This window comes from Lepidochelys kempii, chromosome 6 (genome assembly GCF_965140285.1).
Source record: "Lepidochelys kempii isolate rLepKem1 chromosome 6, rLepKem1.hap1, whole genome shotgun sequence".
NCBI lineage: Eukaryota > Metazoa > Chordata > Testudines > Cheloniidae > Lepidochelys > Lepidochelys kempii.
Genome location: NC_136385.1, coordinates 65,569,161 through 65,590,278, shown reverse-complemented (window position 1 = coordinate 65,590,278; position 21,118 = coordinate 65,569,161). Strand labels below are relative to the sequence as shown.

The 21,118-nt window shown below is 42.1% G+C and overlaps 1 protein-coding gene across 1 annotated transcript in view; it reads left to right on the top strand.

The window, feature by feature from the left end:
• The window catches only part of DCAF5 (DDB1 and CUL4 associated factor 5), a 111,635-nt gene that overhangs the window by 37,651 nt on the left and 52,866 nt on the right, over positions 1–21,118 (top strand). The window contains exon 5 of the mRNA XM_073348451.2: positions 3,559–3,688. Coding sequence (XP_073204552.2) covers positions 3,559–3,688 — 130 coding nt within the window. The remainder of the gene's footprint in view (positions 1–3,558; positions 3,689–21,118) is intronic.

Genomic DNA, 21,118 nt, shown 5'->3' with positions numbered 1-21,118 from the left:
TTGAGGGCCTTTTCCTGTCTACCTGACCAGTGCATCTGAGTTGAGAGTGCTGTCCAGAGCGGTCACAATAGAGCACTCTGGGATAGCTCCTGGAGGCCAATACTGTCTAATTGCGTCCACAGTACCCCAAATTCGACCCGGCAAGGCCGGTTTAAGCGCTAATCCACTTGTCAGAGGTGGACTGAGGAAATCGATTTTAAGAGCCCTTTAAGTTGGGGAAAAAAGGGCTTCATCGTGTGGACGGGTGCAGGTTTACATCGATTTAATACTGCTAAATTCGACCTAAACTCCTAGTGTAGACCAGGGCTCATTTAAGAAATGGCCTTATAACCAACGAGGAGCAGGATTGCACTCAATACATTTGAGATTGTTCTGGGGCAGCCTCTTAAGAGGTTGGTTGATAAGGATGGCTTTTTGTCCAAGGGTTATTGGGTTTCACTATAAAATCTGCATGTTTTCTAGTGATTAAATAGAAACAAACATGTATGGAGGCTCCTGTTGAGCATTTAAGTCCCAAGCCTTCAATCATTTTGCTACAAGACGTAGTGCTCATCACGATAAATAACTTCAAGGACTTCAATGGGACTATTTGTGGTAGTGAGCACTATGCCTACTAGTAAATGTATTCAGGGTCAAAATCCTGGCAAACTCCTTTAAAATATCAAATCTCATATAGAAGCTGCTATTAAATATTCTATTTTAACTAACAGTGGTAGAGTGGAATTCAGTTTCCCCAAGCCCTCAATCTCTTGCATAGCCGTTCCCTTTAAAAACTTGTTTTCTCAAGTTTTGGAAGGGATGGTATTGAACTTGTCTTGTAAGAAACAAACCTTTTTGTATTGGTATGTGTGAGAGCTGCAAGTGTGAAATAAAGCAATAACCAAATTAAATCCCTTATTCATTAAATTGACTAATTTTGGATGTGAAATCTGTTTTTAATTAAACAAGTTGTCAGACTTTTGTAAGTTAGGAGAAAAGTTACCTTTCGAAGTACAGTACTGTAGTATGTCTTTAATGCAGGTGAAACTCCAGCGATTTAGTTACAGTAACTCAGCCAAGTGAATATTTACTAAATAAAAAAACCCTTCATTTGGCAATCTGTAACTGTTCCAGTATCTCCATTCACTGAATGGGGTCTGTTTCTCAATGAGGGCTGCCATTTTAATGATATAGCATTTATGTCCCAGCAGGAACCCAATTTGATGATGTAAACTGAAAGGATCAGCTTTACCATTACTCTGCTTTTGAAACTGCCTGTTGACTACAGCCAGCCTTAGTGCTTTTGGGTGGGCTTGCCAAACAAATGTTTGCCCCTCTTTTCTTTGCCTCTCTTTTCTCTGTCAACATAATTCTGATCATACCACTACTCATAGGACAGCCTTGGGCACTCCAAATTTTAACACTAAAAATGGGAGGGAGAAATGCAGACCTGCTGCTCATGTTGGGGCCCATGCCTACCTGTCAGTGCATTTTTAAGGGACAACTCTCTAGACCTCCGCTTTAGGAGCTGTTAGGCCTGCAGTCACTGGAGGGTTGTGTGTGCCTTCCAATAAATTTTAAGCACTTGTAATAGCTTTTCATAAACTTTAATCACCAGAACAGCACTATAAAATAGAAACATTTCCCTGTCTGTAAAATTGAGATCAGCTGGAGGCCGAGACTTGACCAAAGCTACAAAGGCAGTCTCTATTAAAACACTGGGTCCCTTTATCTATCCTGTGCTTGGTGAATTTTCCTTCTATTCGCCTTTTCTCCTTCATAGCTAGAGGTCACACTAGCTGTTCCATGGAGGTACTTGGCTCAGCTGCAGGCATTTGACATGTGCCATCAATGGCAACCTTTGACCCCTCTCAGGCTGCAAATTGGTTAAAAGTATTCCCAAAAAGGAAGTCAATTTCACGAGCACCAAAAACCAGTCCTCGGTATCTATAGGGTAGACTGAAAAATGGGATCATTTGGGAGGAAATCACAGGGATAAACTGATCACTAGGTTTGAGACGTTATGATGTCCAGGCGATCTCTCTAATCAATAGATCTTGAAACTTCTTTTTAAAAAGAAAAACCACACCCTCTCTCTCGAAAATTGCCCTGATATATTTATAGATCTCAAAAATGTTGGATGCTTGCAAATGTGGGTCAGTCAGTTTAAAACAACTTCCATTTCCAGTGATTTCTAATGGTAGAGTAGCTCCTCTTTAAACTGGTTAGCAGATCCTCGTGTTTCTTTTAAATGCTTCACTGCTTAGAGGTCTCAAACTGGATAGGTGCCACATTTGTAGCAGGCACTATACGGACACTTAAGGAAAAGGTCCTTACTCTGTAGAGTTGAGTCAAAAAAAGTGGCAGAAAAGCATATAATATAGAAGTAGAAGAATGGAGATGATGGCTGGCACATGTCTCGTTAGTTGCATGTCTTTCTCTTTAAAAAGTTATGTATTTTTATTTGGTTTTATTTTGTTGTTCTGTATATAAGACTTGAAGGTAGTGATTACAAAAATAAATGTAAGTAGAGTCCTCTTGTATTACCATGGAGTCCTAGTGACACTACTTCCGCTGGGCAGTACGAACTTTTGCTAACACTTTCAAACTTGAGTGCTTAATGTTAAAAACCCAATACAAGTGACCTGACTTCCAGAGTTGCTGAGACTCTTTAGTGCTGATTTCTAACAAGAGTTGTGCCCATATTCAGCCAGGGCTGATTGCGGTCACCACAGAACATAAAATTGGTGTAACTAACACTAATTTTTTCATGTCCACTGAATAAAAAGCTGATGCAAATTATGCTATTGGAAGCTTAAACCTACTTAACCAAGTAATTTACCTACATGTGATGTTATGTGTACCAGGTATGTTTCCTCTGAACTTCAGCACATCTCTGTGAATCACAAAACTATTGAATAATACTTAGAATTAAAAATAAGTGACCAAAGCCAGTGATTCTCTGACACTGATCTTTAGAGCATTTGTGATCTGCAGAATACGAGCTAGTGATCTGTGGAGAGATGGCTTCTCACATGGTTCTGACTCTTCCCCCTTGTTTTTAGCTGCTAAGTTTCATTAAGTAATGTTACTTTTCCATGTAAGCAAGTACTGCTGCTGCCTTGTATGAATGGGGAGGGCTCCATTAAATGTATTCCTTCAGTAAATATGTGGTTTGCACTATGAAACTTTGAGAACCTCTGATTTAAGAACCTACTGACTAAGGAATTCATTCCTCTGATCAGCTTTTGCCTTCCCTCTTAATGAGATTGACATTTTGGATCTGTATAATGTCATGGCCTTAAACTCTTCTGTTAAGCTTCTATGTGGAGAATTTTCTTAAAGTCCCATATATGGGATTTTTCCACACTGGGCAAAGATGATATATGTGGGTAGATTTCAAAACATCAGTTACATTATTTGGAATGTGTTTAACTTAAGAATCTGCAGGAAAATCTGTATTTTCAGATCACTATATGGAAATGGCATAGTGAGTTGCAAAATCATTGCATCAGAACAATTGCATGCACTGTTTGTTCTTATGTCTGAAATCTTCATTTTTTTTTTTTTTTTCAACAGAGCCCTTCTGCTTGGCAAACTACCCATCAGCCTTTCATAGTGTGATGTTTAATCCAGTAGAACCCAGACTACTGGCTACTGCCAACTCTAAAGAGGGTGTGGGACTCTGGGATATTCGCAAACCACAGAGGTAAGAGCTGGCTATCTTTATTCTCATAGAGTTTTATGTTGTCTAATCTTCTTTTCGTAGGTGCTGGCATGCCATTCAACTAGCTGTGGTCCAACTGTGGGGTGGTGAAAAAGGACCTGAATGAGAGGCACAATAAAAAAAAAATTGGGGGCATGAAGTTTTGCAATAATGGAGGGTTAATTTTTTCAGTGTATATATTAGAACCTTGATTTTATACGAAAACTCCTTTTATTCATAATGGAGCTTCATCTCCCCAGGAGTTTTGGAAAGCTGCAAGGCTCACCAGGCTATTATCACTGCGTCTTAACTTTACACCCTGCACTGATGCACTGAAATACTAGTAGAGTGTGCAACCTTAGTGGAAGCTAGCTGTTTTTGAGTAACAGGAGAAAAAGCCATCAGTCTTCAAAGTCTGTGCCTTGGGTGAACTGACCCAGCAGCGACTCTGTTACCCAAGGGTTTTAGATATTCAAAAAGTCCTATGGATACCAGACTTCCATTGTCTCATTCAACTTCATTATTCTGCATTTCCGGCAAAAATTTACAATTTAAAAATGAGATCATAAGATTACAGTATGAGGGGAGATATACTTCCTTTTTAAGTGAGGGACATCCCTAATGTGCAACATCTGAGTGTGGTATGTGCACTTAGGCTTTTTCTGTGGAGTTGCTTTTTCTCCCCTTTTACAAATTTAACTTTAGAACTAAATTTAATTTTCTCTTAATTATCATACTCTGAGAATTCTTTTGAGCAGTTCAAGTACAAAATTTCCCTTTTTGTTTTTTCTTGTTTTGTAATTGGAAATACGCAAATGTCATTACAGGGAGAGTAAAGAAAATTGGCATGTGCAGATAAATGAAAAGAGAGAATTCCAAGACAATGAATTTACAGTGATTTACACTGCCCATAGCCCCAGATTTACAATTTTATTCTGACAACAGCACACTTGTATTTGGTCTGCCCTACCAGTGGATAAGTAACAATCTTCATCTAATGGAGTTAGATTAGGACTGGCTTTTATAGAAAACTCATTTAAACATGTTAAGACAGTGGTTCTCAAAGCCGCTCCGCCGCTTGTTCAGGGAAAGCCCCTGGCGGGCCAGACCGGTTTGTTTACCTGCTGCATCCGCAGGTTCAGCCGATCGCAGCTCCCACTGGCCTGCTGTGTACTATGTTTACATTCCAGGTTGCAGTGCACTATTTTTGTTTAGACAAGCCCTAAATAATTACTAACAGTTTAATTGTAGAATTCTGTGTCCCGGTTTCACTGATACAGTCAGGTTCCCAGCTCAGTTTTTTTCCTTTGTCAATACTATAAAATATCTTTTTTTGCTTGTAAAAAGATAAATAATCTGGGCTCTTTGTTTCTGGCTCACCCCTATCTGTGGTAATAAAGCTTCCATGGTTGCAACTCAGGGCTTGTCTACTTAGGGAAATTTACTGGCATAACTCTGCTGCTATAACTCTCAGTATGGACAGTTTTATTGTAGAATGAGTGCCTTTTTCCAGTTTAATTTATGTCATGACACAGCTCTCTATTCCAGAATAAGTGTCCACATGGGGAGTTATAGCAGTATAGTTATGCCAGAAAATTGCCCCATATAAATAAGCCCTTAGTTACCAAACTCCTAGATGAGCCAGAATAGAGTGAAATGTGCTCTCCCGAATAGCTGGATGGGCTGTGCTGGGCTAGCATGACTAGAAAGTAGCCAAAATTATTGTCATTAAAGGTAGTAGAAATGATCTTGAATAAATATATGTAAGATAGTACATGCATAAAATGATACCAACTTTTTTCTGGCCATAACAGCACTCTCTTGCTGACCAGTTTATACTTTTCTGTTACCACATTTAGACCTTTATTTCCATCCTGACAGGTCTCTGTGTTGGTCTCTAAGTAGTCAGTAGTGATTTTTTTCCCCTCAGAGCCTGCTGCTTCTGTCACCGACTTGCAGAATAACTAAGAACTCCAATCTTAAGACAGGTTTCAGAGGAACAGCCGTGTTAGTCTGTATTCGCAAAAAGAAAAGGAGTACTTGTGGCACCTTAGAGACTAACCAATTTATTTGAGGAAATGGCCCACCTGTTGATCACTTTAGATAAGCTCTTACCAGCAGGACAGTGGGGTGGGAGGAGGTATTGTTTCATGATTTCTGTGTGTATATAAAGTCTGCTGCAGTTTCCACGGTAAACATCTGATGAAGTGAGCTGTAGCTCACGAAAGCTCATGCTCAAATAAATTGGTTAGTCTCTAAGGTGCCACAAGTACTCCTAATCTTAAGACACTGTTCTGCCCCATTGCTTAGCCTTAGTAATATGTAACTTACTGCAGAATGGAGAGTTCGGGGGCGGAGGGTGGCAGGGAAGGGAGGAATAACCAACTTTTGCCTTTATTTCAGAGCACACTAATTTAATCCATACTTGTATAGCTTTGTTCTTGCTGATACCTACAATTGTCACCTTAAAAAGAGTTACCAATCAGAGTGTGTTCTGTCTTTTGGCTGCTATTTATATTGTTCTGGATTTAACAGGTTTATTTTTGAACAAAATAATAAACTTTGCAGGGAGAAGTTGAATCTCAGACACATGAAATCCTCATTTAGGGCAAGATTCTGCATCTCTTACTCAAGAAAAAGTCCCATAATTGACTTCAGTGAGTTTTTTCACTGTCTAAGGGCTGCAGGATTAGGCCGCTGAGGCCTTGACTGGACTGGAATATGTTGGCAAAGACTTACATATTTGAAGAGTAGTGTGTAGACAAGGTACTCTGCCTTTAGAACAAAGGTGGGCAAACTGTGGCCTGCAGGACAGTCCTGCCCGGGCCTTGAGCTTCCGGCCAGGGAGGCTAGTCCACTGCCCCCCCCTCTCCCGCAGCCTCAGCTCGCCATGCTGCCAGCGCGGGAGGGGGCTGCACTGCAGGAGCAGGGGAGAGCAGGAAGGGAGGCTCACCTGCAGCCACAAGGGAGCGGGCGGTGCAGGTGGCCAGAGCGTGGCAAACGCAGGCGGAGGACTCAGGAGGAACACCGGGCGGCCACGCAGCTGTCTGGAGAGAAGCGGCACTTTGAAGGGGAAACCGCTGCTTCTCTCTGGCTGCACAGCTGCCCCTGTTCCTCCTGAGTCCTCCGCCCATGTTCACAGGGCAGCATTCTGAAAGGGGCTTTAGAGGGGGGCCTCTCAGGGGGCGGGGGTGTGGATAGGGGTCGGGGCAGTCAGGGAGCAGAGGGGGTTGGATAGGGGGTGGAGTCCTAGGGGGGCAGTTAGGGGCAGGGGGTCCCAGGAGGAGGTGGTCAGGGGACAAGGAGTAGGGAGGGTTGGATGGGTTGGGAGTTCTGAGGGGGCAGTTGGGGATGGGAAGTGAGACGGGGCGGATAGGGTTAGGGTTTGGGGAGGCACAGCCTTCCCTACCCAGCCCTCCGTACAGTTTTGGAACCCCAATGTGGTCCTCAGGCCAAAAAGTTTGCCTACTCCTGCTTTAGAACGTGTTAAACTGGTCAAGTTAAAGCAACTCAATGAGTTAAAGGCTGGATGCCTTGTCTACACTAGACTCTTCAGCTGTGTTGGCTAACTTGCTAACCGCCTTAACATCACCTCTTTAAGCTCTAGCCTAGACAAGGCTTTTGTGTAGTTTCAGAAGTATGCCTCAGCTGTTGTAGTTGTATACACTGGAGGATGTTGTGTGATATAGCAACTCCCACCCCCAAGCTGGCTGGGATGGTGAGAAGGGGTCAAAATAAACTGTGAACTTATATATCTAGGAACAAAGAATGTAGGCCATAGAGGGTGGGGGACTCTATCCTGGGAAGCAGTGACTCTATCCACCATCTCCTCCCCCCCCCCCACACCCCCCCCCGAAGATTTCTTCAATCCACTGAACATGAAGTCAGTGTGATGCTGTGGCCAAAAGGGCTAATGTGATCTTTGGAGGTAGAAACAGGGGAAAAGTGGAAGGAATAGGGTGGTTACATTACCTCCTGTGTGTCTCGTTAATGCACTGCTACTGGAATACTGCAACCAGTTTTGGTGTCAACAATTCAAGAAGGCTGTTGATAAATTGGAGAAGGTTCAGGGAAGAGCCATGAGAATGTTGAAAGGATTGAAACACCTGCCTTATAGTGATACTCAAAGAGCTCCATCTGTTTAGCTTACAGAGAAGATTGAGGGATGACTTGATCACAGTCTATAAGTACTTACAGGGGGAACAAAAATTTGAAGGTCTAGCAGACAAAAGTATAACAAGGTCCAATGGCTAGAAGTTGAAGCTAGACAATTTCAGACTGGAAATAAGGCGTAATTTTTTTTAACCGTGAGGACCACTAACCATTGGAACAACTTTGTGGTGGTGGCTTCCCTGTATCTGGTGATTTAAAAATATATGCTCAAGTTCAAACAGGAATTATTTTGGGAAAGTTCTATGATCTGTATTATGCAAGAGGTCAGCCTAGATGATCAGTGGTTCCTTCTAGCCTTATACCCTATGAATTAGCTGGGTTATAATTTCAGGTTATTTTGTTCCAAAATACAAAAGTCTTTGCCATTTGCGCTAAGGAGAATTTCTATCAGTAATGAGGCTTTTATACCTTCTGTTCGTCAACCACTAGAGATTAGCAACCATGACACTACAAGAAGCAGCACTCCTCACCCCTTCTAACTTAACCATAAAAACTGTGAAATATTTTTCAATTTCTGTTCCTACTGTATGAGTACAACTTGTCCCGGGCTTTGAAATGGATCAGCCTTCCGATTAGCAGAAGACAATAGCAGCTTTCTAACTATTGCAGTGTAGTGATAAAATGAAAAGCCAAACTTTCCTCTAAATATGTGGGGAAAAATAGGGACAATTACACAGGATTGAGATAGGACTCAAAAGTTTCATTGGTCAAGTCTTAAATTCGATCATGTACTGACTAAATGAGTCCCAGGTTACATCTTGTATGAGAGACTGACCAATAGAAAGAGCTAATCTGTAAATACAAGCCAAGTCAATTAACTGTTTTTCTGTTGCCAAACTGATTCAACACAGCAAGTGCATTTTTCTGTTGCATTGATATTTTGGGAGTCTTGAGTATAGTGCTTTGGCCCCTGTGTGCCAACATGTGAAGTGCTGATACAGCGCTGTTTGTGTTTTATGAACCCTAGCTGGGGCATATGGTTGTTTTGTCAAAAGAAACAGATCTCCAAAATCATATGGGCCTTACTTATTTTCCTTCTTTCTTTAATAATACCTTAGTACCATGTTTAGTGAGCACTGTAGGGAATATGCTACACTGCTTTTGCAAATCCTTGAGGAGGATGACTATTCAGACTGAGGTGTCATAAGGCTTTTGTGCCACTAGATGGTGTCTAGAATCCATATTGTGTACCCAAAAAACATGTTTGTGTGTGTGTCTTAAAAATTGTCTTTGCTTACAAGAATGAAGTGTATAGTACAGAACTGCCTGGGGTAAGTAAATAAGGCAGATTAAATATTTTCTCCTTTTGACATGTCTAATTACACAGTATTTTTAAGTTCTCAAGTTTTCCACTTTTTTTTTCTTAATCTGGAACCTGTTAAAGGATATACTGTCTCTTTCTCCATCTCAGTTCTCTCCCTTTAGTAAAGTCAGATGAGGTTTATTCTTACCTATGTCAACTAATCTGGAAATCACTTGAGATCAGAATGAATTTAGGCACCTCTTGTTTTTGGCCATCTTCCACTTTTGAAATGGTCAGCAAACAAAACATTCCCATGAACTCCCAATAGTGCTTTGTGACTGCTGTTCATGATGAGGATGGTGTGTTTGCACCCCTATGCCTCGTTCTTGAAGGGTGAAGGTGTTAAATCCTGCCCAGGAACAAGTGTCTTGTTTGGTTGAGTGAAAGGGGGAGAAACTGAATAGTTTCCTTAGGGGATTGGTAGTGAGATATGGAACTCCTCACCTATAAGAGACTGGTTCAAATCCAACTAAGGTTTGTAGTGACCAAAAGTTACCATCTGATGGCTGTACTATGACTTCTAGCTCTTGTCACATAAGTCAGTCTGCTTTCAAGTAGGTGGGTGTCCAGGTTAAGACAGTAGCTTTCACCATCACTTTAAAAACAAAACAAGCAACTCCTAAAATCAAATCAGCTCTTAGTTGCCTTGTAGAACTTCTTTCCTCAGCTAAGAGAACAGTCCTCCAATATATATTGCCCCTTCAGATAAGAAAGCTATCTGCATAAATTGTCTAAAATTTAACTGAGCCTAAGATGCACTACTATTCATACAGAATTTACTAAAACTAAGAGGGCTGGCTTAATGAATCTCATCCACATTTGCATCTTGATTTGGAGCCTGGTCTTACTGCCTCTCTCATACTCCAAGCCCAGGAAGCAAGTTCCAGCCCTGTAGGTAGGGATTGCCTTCCCATCAATTAAAGAGCAGATCCTTTGGACTCGAAGGATGTTCCTTCCTGTCTGAATGTACTGGAAAGGTGGGGGCTATCATGTGGAAAATGTAAAATGGGGTAAAATTCAGTGCGTCTCTGGGACTCCAGTAAAGTCAAAAAGAGAGCATTTCTCTCCCTGTCTCCCCAAAGAAAGTACTGAAAGGTGGCTTTGTAGCTCAAAGCAGAACAGCTTGTAAAGAAGCCTCTGCAGTCACAGAATGGACTCATCCTAACTGTATTAGTGGGAGCAAGGAGAATATAATAGTCTCCTTGACCCACTTAACCCCTTGCTATTACAAGCCATTGGATTTCAGTGAACTGGCACACATGGCATTAGACTATAGATATGCACCTTTGCAGGTATCATTTGTACATACTAAGGCACTAAAGTAATAAGTCAGACTGTTTCTTCTTAGCAGTAGCTTAGTTAAGCTACTAAGATTGTTTTGGGAAGAGCTCTCACTGTGTCATACCAACAGTCAGGATGTTAACATGTCAAGGTGTTCCCGCTGTGAATGAAGCGAAAGACTTTGGAAGTTGTGCATGTGAGATACATTGGGTTAATACAGGTTGGTTCTTTAACAAGCTTGCCAGAAAAGCACTATCTGAGGCTGGCTTTGGTTGGTTCTCTGCAAGCTTTCACAATGGTACATGCATAATGTAACTGCCGTCTCCAAGTGTTGAGCAACAGCACCACCAAGTGAAATGGATGGGAACTTCAGGTGGCCTGCACCACTGAAAATCCAACCCTTAACTCCTTATTGGTTTTTTTATATTACCTCAGTCCTGTCTACCTGTGTGGGTGTGAGCTAATGGAAACTTGAAGAGTTAACTTCCACAATGCTGGGTCCAGTGTAAGGCCTCTACACTCTGCTATGCAGTGCGACATTTTCCCCCTCCCACCTGGCAAATAAGTCTACTATGGAACCTTTGTTTTGAATCCCATCCATTATGTGAGATGTAAGAATAATTCTGATTCCTAAGGAAAAAACGTAGTCTGGGCTGTACTGACTTTTCTCCTAGTTAAAATTAATGGGGTGCTATTTATTCATATAATATTTTCCAGTGGCTCTCTCCAGTACTCCCTCTGCCCTCTTTCCCCCCCTTGCTGTGAATGACATAAACCTCCATTATGGAAGGGCACTTATGAGTTTGAATGTTAGTTAAGCATTGCTACTGGATCTAGACAGCCTGAAATAAACAGCAACTGTAATGTGCTCTCCATTCCTTATGGAAGTAAAAGATCTGTACGTAGTCTGATTTTATGACTGTGCTTTAAGTAGAGCTCTGTTCATAAAAGGACCTATTTTGAGGAAAGGAACTGTGGGGGTTTGTTAGTGCTTCTTTGTGACCATATTGTGGCACCAGTCTCATGTTCCATAGTGTCAAGTGATAAGAGCTGTGGTATTCAAATGGGGAGAAAGAAATTAGTAATCGCAAGAGCAGACAACATGGTACCAACAAATAAATGCTAATTCACAAGCTTTGGAATTGCAGAAGTCCCTTCAAATGGCCAAGAAACCACATCCCTTTGGTTGGCTCTGTATAAGCACTAACTGTTTAATTGGTTCAGTACAGTAAAATTATATGCTCGTGCTCTCTCTCTCTCTCTCTCTACATATATTATTTTGTGTTGGGACATCTGCCAGCCTTTTTTTCTAAATGAAAGTCGTGCTGCTGTGTGCAGCAAAAAAAAATGCATTTTTGTCAACTATTAGTCATCAGCATTTTTGTCAACTCATTTCCTCTTTCCTGTCATTTTTGCCTTTTGATGTGTGTTTGACTAATTTTGTACCTGTTGAAATTACTGGTCTTAGCTAGTAGAGGCAGGACAAATAAATGCAGTGTAAACTCTCGCCACCACAGCTCTACCAAAGCACCTCAAATCTGACTTGCAGTCCTCTCCCACAGTTCTACAAATGCATCTCAGACCTAAGTTATAGCATCCTCTTACTCTAGTTCTGTGCTGCCATGCAGCTCAACTGATACACCTCACGCTTAACCTGCACTACTGGCTATTGTTCCACACCTGGGCTCCTCCTGGCAATGCATAATTCAGTACAAGTGTCCTACATGCCTAGATGCTAAATTGAGGTTTGCGCGTTTATTTCCAATTGTGTCTGAAGACCACTTTTTACCACTGTGAAAAGTAATGCAGCAAACCACTGAAACTGATAGTGCAACCCTATTGAATTTGTGGAGATCTTTGGTACTATGCCAGATTTTGTAGGATAAGGATTTTTGTATGGTGGTAGTTCTATGTTTGAGGGTGTTAAAGCCTTCAGCATAATTACTGTTTTGGAAATGGATCAGTTGTTGAAGATATTGTGATTTCATTCAGACTTTATCCACCACTTGACCTGTGAGTCCTGTTTTCTTCAGGGCCGAGCATTTCTCTTTCCTAAAGTTTTACATGCACATCTAATCTTTGGTGGTAGCTTTTGGAAAAATGCATTGCTCCAGTGGTTTAAAAGCAGGGGTGCTGCTTTAAATCTGTAAAATTTGCACAGCAAACTGCTAGTGTATTTGCTGCCAAATATTTGTACTTCTGAGATGAACACTTTTCTAATTTGCTGGTGTAGATACCCATACACACTTACCTAAGATATTTCTAAAGATGCTTATCACTAGGTGTGTCTGTGTGCTGCACCTGGGAAGTGTGATTCCCAGCCCGGGTAGACAGCCTGTGTCTCCCTCACTTAGTAGTGTGGATGTTGCAACACTGGTGACAACTTGGGTTAGCTAGCTGCTTGAGTGAGTCCAAGCCCACCAGACCCATGGTCTGAGCTTGAGTGGCTAGCCTGTGCTGTAACATCCATGTTGCTGTTTTTAGTGTGCTAGCTCAAGCTGAGGTAGAGCCAATCTGTCTACCCACGATGGGAATTGCACCTTATAACTGCAGTGTAAACATACCCAAAGAGTCTCTGCTGGATACAACCTGGTAGAAAGAAAAGGAGTACTTGTGGCACCTTAGAGACTAACCAATTTATTTGAGCATTAGCTTTCGTGAGCTACAGCTCACTTCATCGGATGCATGCCGTGGAAACTGCAGCAGACTTTATTTATACACAGAGAATATGAAAAAATACCTCCTCCCACCCCACTGTCCTGCTGGTAATAGCTTATCTAAAGTGATCATCATGTGGGCCATTTCCAGCACAAATCCAGGTTTTCTCACCCTCCACCCCCCCACACAAATTCACTCTCCTGCTGGTGATAGCCCATCCAAAGTGACAACTCTTTACACAATGTGCATGATAATAAAGTTGGGCCATTTCCTGCACAAATCCAGGTTCTCTCACCCCCTCACCCCCCTCCCAAAAACCACACACACAAACTCACTCTCCTGCTGGTAATAGCTCATCCAAAGTGACCATTCTCCCTACAATGTGCATAATTAAGGTGGGCCATTTCCAGCACAAATCCAGGTTTTCTCACATCCCCCCCACCCCCATACACACACAAACTCACTCTCCTGCTGGTAATAGCTCATCCAAACTGACCACTCTCAAAGTTTAAATCCAAGTTAAACCAGAACATCTGGGGGGTAGGAAAAAACAAGAGGAAATAGGCTACCTTGCATAATGACTTAGCCACTCCCAGTCTCTATTTAAGCCTAAATTAATAGTATCCAATTTGCAAATGAATTCCAATTCAGCAGTTTCTCGCTGGAGTCTGGATTTGAAGTTTTTTTGTTTTAAGATAGCAACCTTCATGTCTGTGATTGCGTGACCAGAGAGATTGAAGTGTTCTCCGACTGGTTTATGAATGTTATCATTCTTGACATCTGATTTGTGTCCATTTATTCTTTTACGTAGAGACTGTCCAGTTTGACCAATGTACATGGCAGAGGGGCATTGCTGGCACATGATGGCATATATCACATTGGTGGATGTGCAGGTATACGAGCCTCTGATAGTGTGGCTGATGTTATTAGGCCCTGTGATGGTGTCCCCTGAATAGATATGTGGGCACAATTGGCAACGGGCTTTGTTGCAAGGATAAGTTCCTGGGTTAGTGGTTCTGTTGTGTGGTATGTGGTTGTTGGTGAGTATTTGCTTCAGGTTGCGGGGCTGTCTGTAGGCAAGGACTGGCCTGTCTCCCAAGATTTGTGAGAGTGTTGGGTCATCCTTCAGGATAGGTTGTAGATCCTTAATAATGTGTTGGAGGGGTTTTAGTTGGGGGCTGAAGGTGACGGCTAGTGGTGTTCTGTTATTTTCTTTGTTAGGCCTGTCCTGTAGTAGGTAACTTCTGGGAACTCTTTCATATTCTCTGTGTATAAATAAAGTCTGCTGCAGTTTCCACGGCATGCATCCGATGAAGTGAGCTGTAGCTCACGAAAGCTCATGCTCAAATAAATTGGTTAGTCTCTAAGGTGCCACAAGTACTCCTTTTCTTTTTGCGAATACAGACTAACACGGCTGTTACTCTACAACCTGGTAGGTACATCACGCTTTTTGAGGTTGGTACTGCCGTCTCTCTTCACCCTCCATGCCTTTTTAGAGCTTGTCTTAACTTTGCAATAGACTCGGGATCTTACTCAGATGTTGCCTCTGACCTGGCTTTTGTCTATGTGCAAAAAAACCTCTCATCAGAGTATGATGGTGCTTTACACCTGAACTAGCTGGTCTGTCCTGGGTTATAGGCTAAAGCCGGAGTGCTGCTCATGCTCAGGCTGGTAACTGGCCCACTTTGCAGTCTGACTGCAGGCTAAACCACTGAAGTGCTAATCTCTGCTTACTGCAGTACTGAGAAACATGGGATTTGATCACAGAAGTCCTAATGGCTCACATGAGTGAGTATGGCAACAACGTATGGGCACAGTAACTTGAGTGTGGCTTTACCGTGTTGCTGCTCACACCTGGGCTAGGCTAACTTGGGTACCGATCACTTGAGTTAACTATGCAGTCTGTGTCCATTAGTAACAAGCTTCTGTGTTTGAGCTCTGTGCTGCTGCACCCCTTTCCCACTGAAGTGTGTGTTCTCAAACTCCCAGTAGAGTCTGGCTTGCTCCAGACCATAGTCTTTTGAACCCAAGACTGAGATTTGTAGCCGCTTGAGCTCTGCTGCAGGTCAGAGGGTCCAGAGCTGAGAAGAAATAGACACTGGCTGGTACTGCTGAAGTGTTACTGTGGTAAACTGTTTTAGTTGCCCAAAAAGAGAATGGCACTATATGCTTGTAGTTCTGTCACTTCCCCCACCTCCATTCCTTCACATTTATATGGGCTCTGAACTAGGAGACCACTTGTGGACACTTAAAAAAAAATCTTACCAGTTGCTGATAACTGGTGTCATCAATGGTTGCAGGGGGGTACTGAAAACTAATCTAAAATATAGACAGGACCAAACAATTTTCAACACACATTCAGAAATTGTGGTTGGACCTTACTCTGAACCGGTTCTTCATATTCTTCTATGTAGGAGTGCCAGGGAGAAGAGGCAAGGCTGCTTTTTAATTTGAATCTTCTACACTAATTTTGTTTTTCCTTTTTTGCAGAGAGGAGAGGGTGGCAAGGGAGTGGAATGGGGTAGTGGCCCATCTCCAAAGTGAAACTTTGGAGGAGTCTGACAGTTTTTTGAGTTGAATGGCTTCTTATTAGTAACAAAACCTGTCACTATTATCTAAGGATCTCAAAGCTTTTTACAAATATTAAGACTTGCTCAGTGTCCATGTGAGAGAGGTAAGTGTATCAAAATGAATATTTCTAATACTTAGATAAATTAGGGGATCCAGGTATACATATATAGAACATAATGCCCAACTAGTCTGGAAAAACAAACTCTTCTGTCTGAGAGAAGAGAAGCTATACACATGTTAAATGGACTTTATTCACAAGGGGTTGTTTGTGGGTCCCCTTGCAAGGGAGCTGCTAGCCTTTTAGGGAGAAGGAGCTCTAAAAGGAAGTTACTGATTGTGTTCACCAAAGTTATTGATGCAAGCAAGCAATCTGTGATCTCTCAATTGCAACTAGGAAGGCAATTTCTTTTTGGCTGGCTATTAGAAGCATAATTAAACAAGGTACAATTTAAAAAAAAAACATTTTTATAGGTAAAAGTATGACCTCCATGTCTGTGTGTAATTAGAGTATTTAACACCTGCAGAACAAAGACTAAATCACTCATAAAAACACAGGCCAGGAGCCAAGCAAGAGGGAAGGGGGGACAATAGAGCTATTCACTGGCATAGGGGTGTGTCCTAAGATGGATGTAGTGCACTTTCTAGATATACTTCTTCCTTAGACAAGGCATTGCTTTGTGATAGCTGTGAAATGGCACCTTTGTGTCTCAGCCTTGTCTCAAAGGTCAAATGACTTGTCCATTTATAAGGGGTTTATTTTCCTTTGTCTTGTCTTTGAAACTCAGGGTGAATTGTTAATGAACTTGTTTGTTTTTAGTTTGCGTGTTTTGACAGTTCTCAAGGTGCCCAAGACTGAGAGTCACCTTGTTACCCCTGTGCCCCCAGCGAGAGGGAGACTTGTGTGTGTGCTTAACTGTGTCAGCTCCCTGATTCCTCCAGCCTGTTAGGCACCCAAACAATCTTGTCTGGGCTATGCCAGCCATTACTTTGCCTTGCAGATTAACAGTAGATGCTGTCTGGTCCCTGAGGCCCTTTGAAGCATTCCCCTGCAGTGTTCAGTTGCTTATCCATCGAATGCTCTTAGTAATGCCAGATATGCTGTCCCTAAGAGAACAGTACACCCCAGTTTGTATGATTCAACTCAGGATCAATACCTTGTACAATACCACAGCACTGAGATATATCTATAGTGAAAACAAGAATAAGTTTCTTATCAAGAGTCGAGAGAGAGTAAGTTAAGGATAATGGAAGTAGAAGGGTTACATATAAAACAAAATACACAATTGCTAGAGACTAGTCTAAATGTAACAAGCTAACTTCTTGTCTAGAGTGGGCTTATCTCCCCCAATGCTTTTTTGCAACATTTCCAGCTGAGGCTGGTTTTGATCCTGTTTTCATGAGTGTAAACAGTGTTCGTTTACTTCATAGATGCAAGATAATGGGGTGCTTTCCTTGTCCCTCAGCTAGTCCAGTAAACCTTTTGAAGTGCACCCCCAGATAAGACTTTTTTTCCCCCCTGCCGTTCAGCTCTTCCTGATAAATTGCCCAATCCTTCATCTGCATGAAGGTGACTGTGAATGAGACAACACTCAATTTACATTTCAACAGATAGATGGGTAAACGGATCTGGTCTGGAAAGAAACCAGTTTTTCACTTTTGCCTGGAATTAACACTTTGATGCAAACTATAAGAACACATTTCCAGTATCTAGTAGGAATACATACATGTTACAATCATAGTCATTATCAGCGTGACACCAGCTTTTAGCGTAAACCTCACATGATATTCTTTATGGATAAATACCTTGGAAGTGGTGTGCTGTGCGTTGTGAGTTTCAGGTCTGTTAGGAACTGCTATTACAGAACAGTAAACCCTTTGCAGCTGGTACCCAGTGGGCCTCTGTGTCACATGTAGGCGGTGGTGTAAAAGGAGTGGAGTGATCTACTGCTTTGATTACATGTTTCTCTTGTGTACATTCATTTCTCATGTGCTTGAGGAAAGTGGCAGAGGGATGGGCTGAGTAAGGATTACCTGAGTAAGGTGTGTTTGGGAAGGGAAGCAAAGCGCATGCTCATAAGAAAAGGGATGCACTCTGTGACCACATAGTAATTGGCTCTTCTCCTTTTATTTCTCTTACTAGTGCCAATCAGTCCCACACCAATGGTAGTGACCTGTGCTAGGAATATCTTTTGTGAAAGGGTACCTGTAACACTTCCAGCAGTTATATATTAACTGCTGCTTTGATTCCAGAATAGCGTTGGCAGTGAATAGGTGCAAGGCCTTTGTGAAAGGTATGACCTTTCCAGCATACATATTTTCCTGCCTTGGTTCAGTACTACTCAGTTTCATTTTATATAGCAGCTTTCATGAAAACTACATCACTAAATCCTTTATGGAACAGTCAATAAATGGGAGCATGAAAGGATATTAGAGAGATTTTTTGTTTTTTGTTTCCCCCCCCCCCCCCGGGAGAATAAAAGTAACTTCCCATAACAGACTGGGAGTCAGAAACCCTGACTTCTGTTTTCAACTCTGTCATGTTGTCAGCTGGGCAAATCTCTCTACCTCAGTTTACCCATTTATAGGGAAGCATGTGATGCTTAACTGGCTGGTTGTAAATCTCTGTTTTGATCCTCTCTAATGGAAGGACTAATATAACAGCAAAACCCCCGTAATCAATCACCTGTTACTTAAGAAAGTTGTGATTACTTTTGATGCCAAAGAGGTGTGTGGCTGCACTTTCTTTCATTTACTTAGCAGTGTCAGTCCTGGTGTGTGTGTACTAGTGTCGAACATCATGATAGTCTTGCAGTCTGACTCTGGCACAACTGCTTGTAGACTCCCTCCTCAGGCCCTACGCTACCAGCACTCCCAGCTACCTTCGAGACACCACTGACTTCCTGAGGAAACTACAATCCATCGGTGATCTTCCTGATAACACCATCCTGGCCACTATGGATGTAGAAGCCCTCTACACCAACATTCCACACAAAGATGGACTACAAGCCATCAGGAACACTATCCCCGATAATGTCACGGCAAACCTGGTGGCTGAACTTTGTGACTTTGTCCTCACCCATAACTATTTTACATTGGGGACAATGTATACCTTCAAATCAGCGGCACTGCTATGGGTACCCGCATGGCCCCACAGTATGCCAACATTTTTATGGCTGAATTAGAACAACGCTTCCTCAGCTCTCGTCCCCTAATGCCCCTACTCGCGCTATATTGATGACATCTTCATCATCTGGACCCATGGAAAAGAAGCCCTTGAGGAATTCCACCATGATTTCAACAATTTCCATCCCACCATCAACCTCAGCCTGATCCAGTCCACACAAGAGATCCACTTCCTGGACACTACAGTACTAATAAACGATGGTCACATAACCACCACCCTATACTGGAAACCTACCAACCGCTATTCCTACCTACATGCCTCCAGCTTTCACCCTGACCACGCCACACGTTCCATTGTCTATAGCCAAGCTCTACGATACAACCGCATTTGCTCCAACCCCTCAGACAGAGACAAACACCTACAAGATCTCTATCAAGCATTCTTACAACTACAATACACACCTGCGGAAGTGAAGAAACCAATTGACAGAGCCAGAAGAGTTCCTAGAAGTCACCTACTACAGGACAGGCCTAACAAAGAAAATAACAGAACGCCACTAGCAGTCACCTTCAGCCCCCAACTAAAACCCCTCCAATGCTTTATTAAGGATCTACAACCTATCCTGAAGGATGACCCAACACACTCACAAACCTTGGGAGACAGGCCAGTCCTTGCCTACAGACAGCCCCCCCAACCTGAAGCAAATACTCACCAGCAACCACATACCACACAACAGAACCACTAACCCAGGAACCTATCCTTGTGACAAAGCCCGTTGCCAACTGTGCCCACATATCTATTCAGGGGACACCATCACAGGGCCTAATAACATCAGCCACACTATCAGAGGCTCGTTCACCTGCACATCCACCAATGTGATATATGCCATCATGTGCCAGCAATGCCCCTCTGCCATGTACATTGGTCAAACTGGACAGTCTCTACGTAAAAGAATAAATGGACACAAATCAGATGTCAAGAATTATAACAGTCGTAAACTAGTCGGAGAACACTTCAATCTCTCTGGTCACGCGATTACAGACATGAAAGTTGCGATATTATAACAAAAAAACTTCAAATCCAGACTTCAGGGAGAGACTGTTGAATTGGAATTCATTTGCAAATTGGATACTATTAATTTAGGCTTGAATAGAGACTGGGAGTGGCTAAGTCATTATGCAAGGTAACCTATTTCCCTTTGTTTTTTCCTACCCCCCCCCCACCCCAGACGTTCTTGTTAAACCCTGGATTTGTGCTGGAAATGGCCCAACTTGTTATCATACACATTGTAAGGAGAGTGATCACTTTAGATAAGCTATTACCAGCAGGAGAGTGGGGTGGGGGGAGGTATTTTTTATGCTTTGTGTGTATAAAAATATCTTCTACACTTTCCACAGTATGCATCCGATGAAGTGAGCTGTAGCTCACGAAAGCTTATGCTCAAATAAATTGGTTAGTCTCTAAGGTGCCACAGGTACTCCTTTTCTTTTTGTGAATACAGACTAACACGGCTGTTACTATTACTTTACTTTAGCAGGTTTCAGAGTAACAGATTCACTTCAAGTGCAGCAGTTTTTAATTCATAATGAATTACCTTTCCAGACAAACATATTGCCTTCCCTGGCAGCTGTGTACCTTTATTTTTACTGATGTTAAATCAGCTTCATTTCAGAAACAATAATTTGTGCCTTTGTTTTTGTCTGAAGGTCACCTTCCTATGGCATATCTGGTCTCTCATCAGTCTGGTTATCTGGTGGAATCTGCTGTTTGTTTGTTTGTTTTTTTGCTTTGAATCCTACTTACTTATATTCCCTTCATACACCATCACCTTACCATACAACTGCTACTTTTGACCAATTTAAATAATAAAATCCTAAATCAGAGAATTTAGAGATGGAAGAGGTCTATTAGGTGATTCAGACCATTCCCTGTGGTCATAGCAGGATTGTTTTTTAAATTCTCCACTTGGCTTTTTAAGTCAAACAAAGGGTCTTCTGTTTCTGTTGAAAAACCATTTTACAGTCTGGTAGATCTCGCTTATTATTTAGATTTACAGCGGCTCTTAGAGGACCTAAGCAGGGATCAGGGCTCCATTCTGCTAGGTGCTATACAGATATGTCATGAAGATGATTCAGAGGTTGAGCTCTCTGGGACAAGTTTATGAGAAGACTCAACAGGTGGATGAAACAAGCAAATGGAGAGGGGATGGAAGGAGCATTAGTTAACAGTAAAATAAGCATGATTTTGCAAAATCAGCAGTAGTCTTGACTCAGCTGCCTAGTTGTTGTCATCTGGCTGTGTTCTGTAGGCATAATGGTGGAGG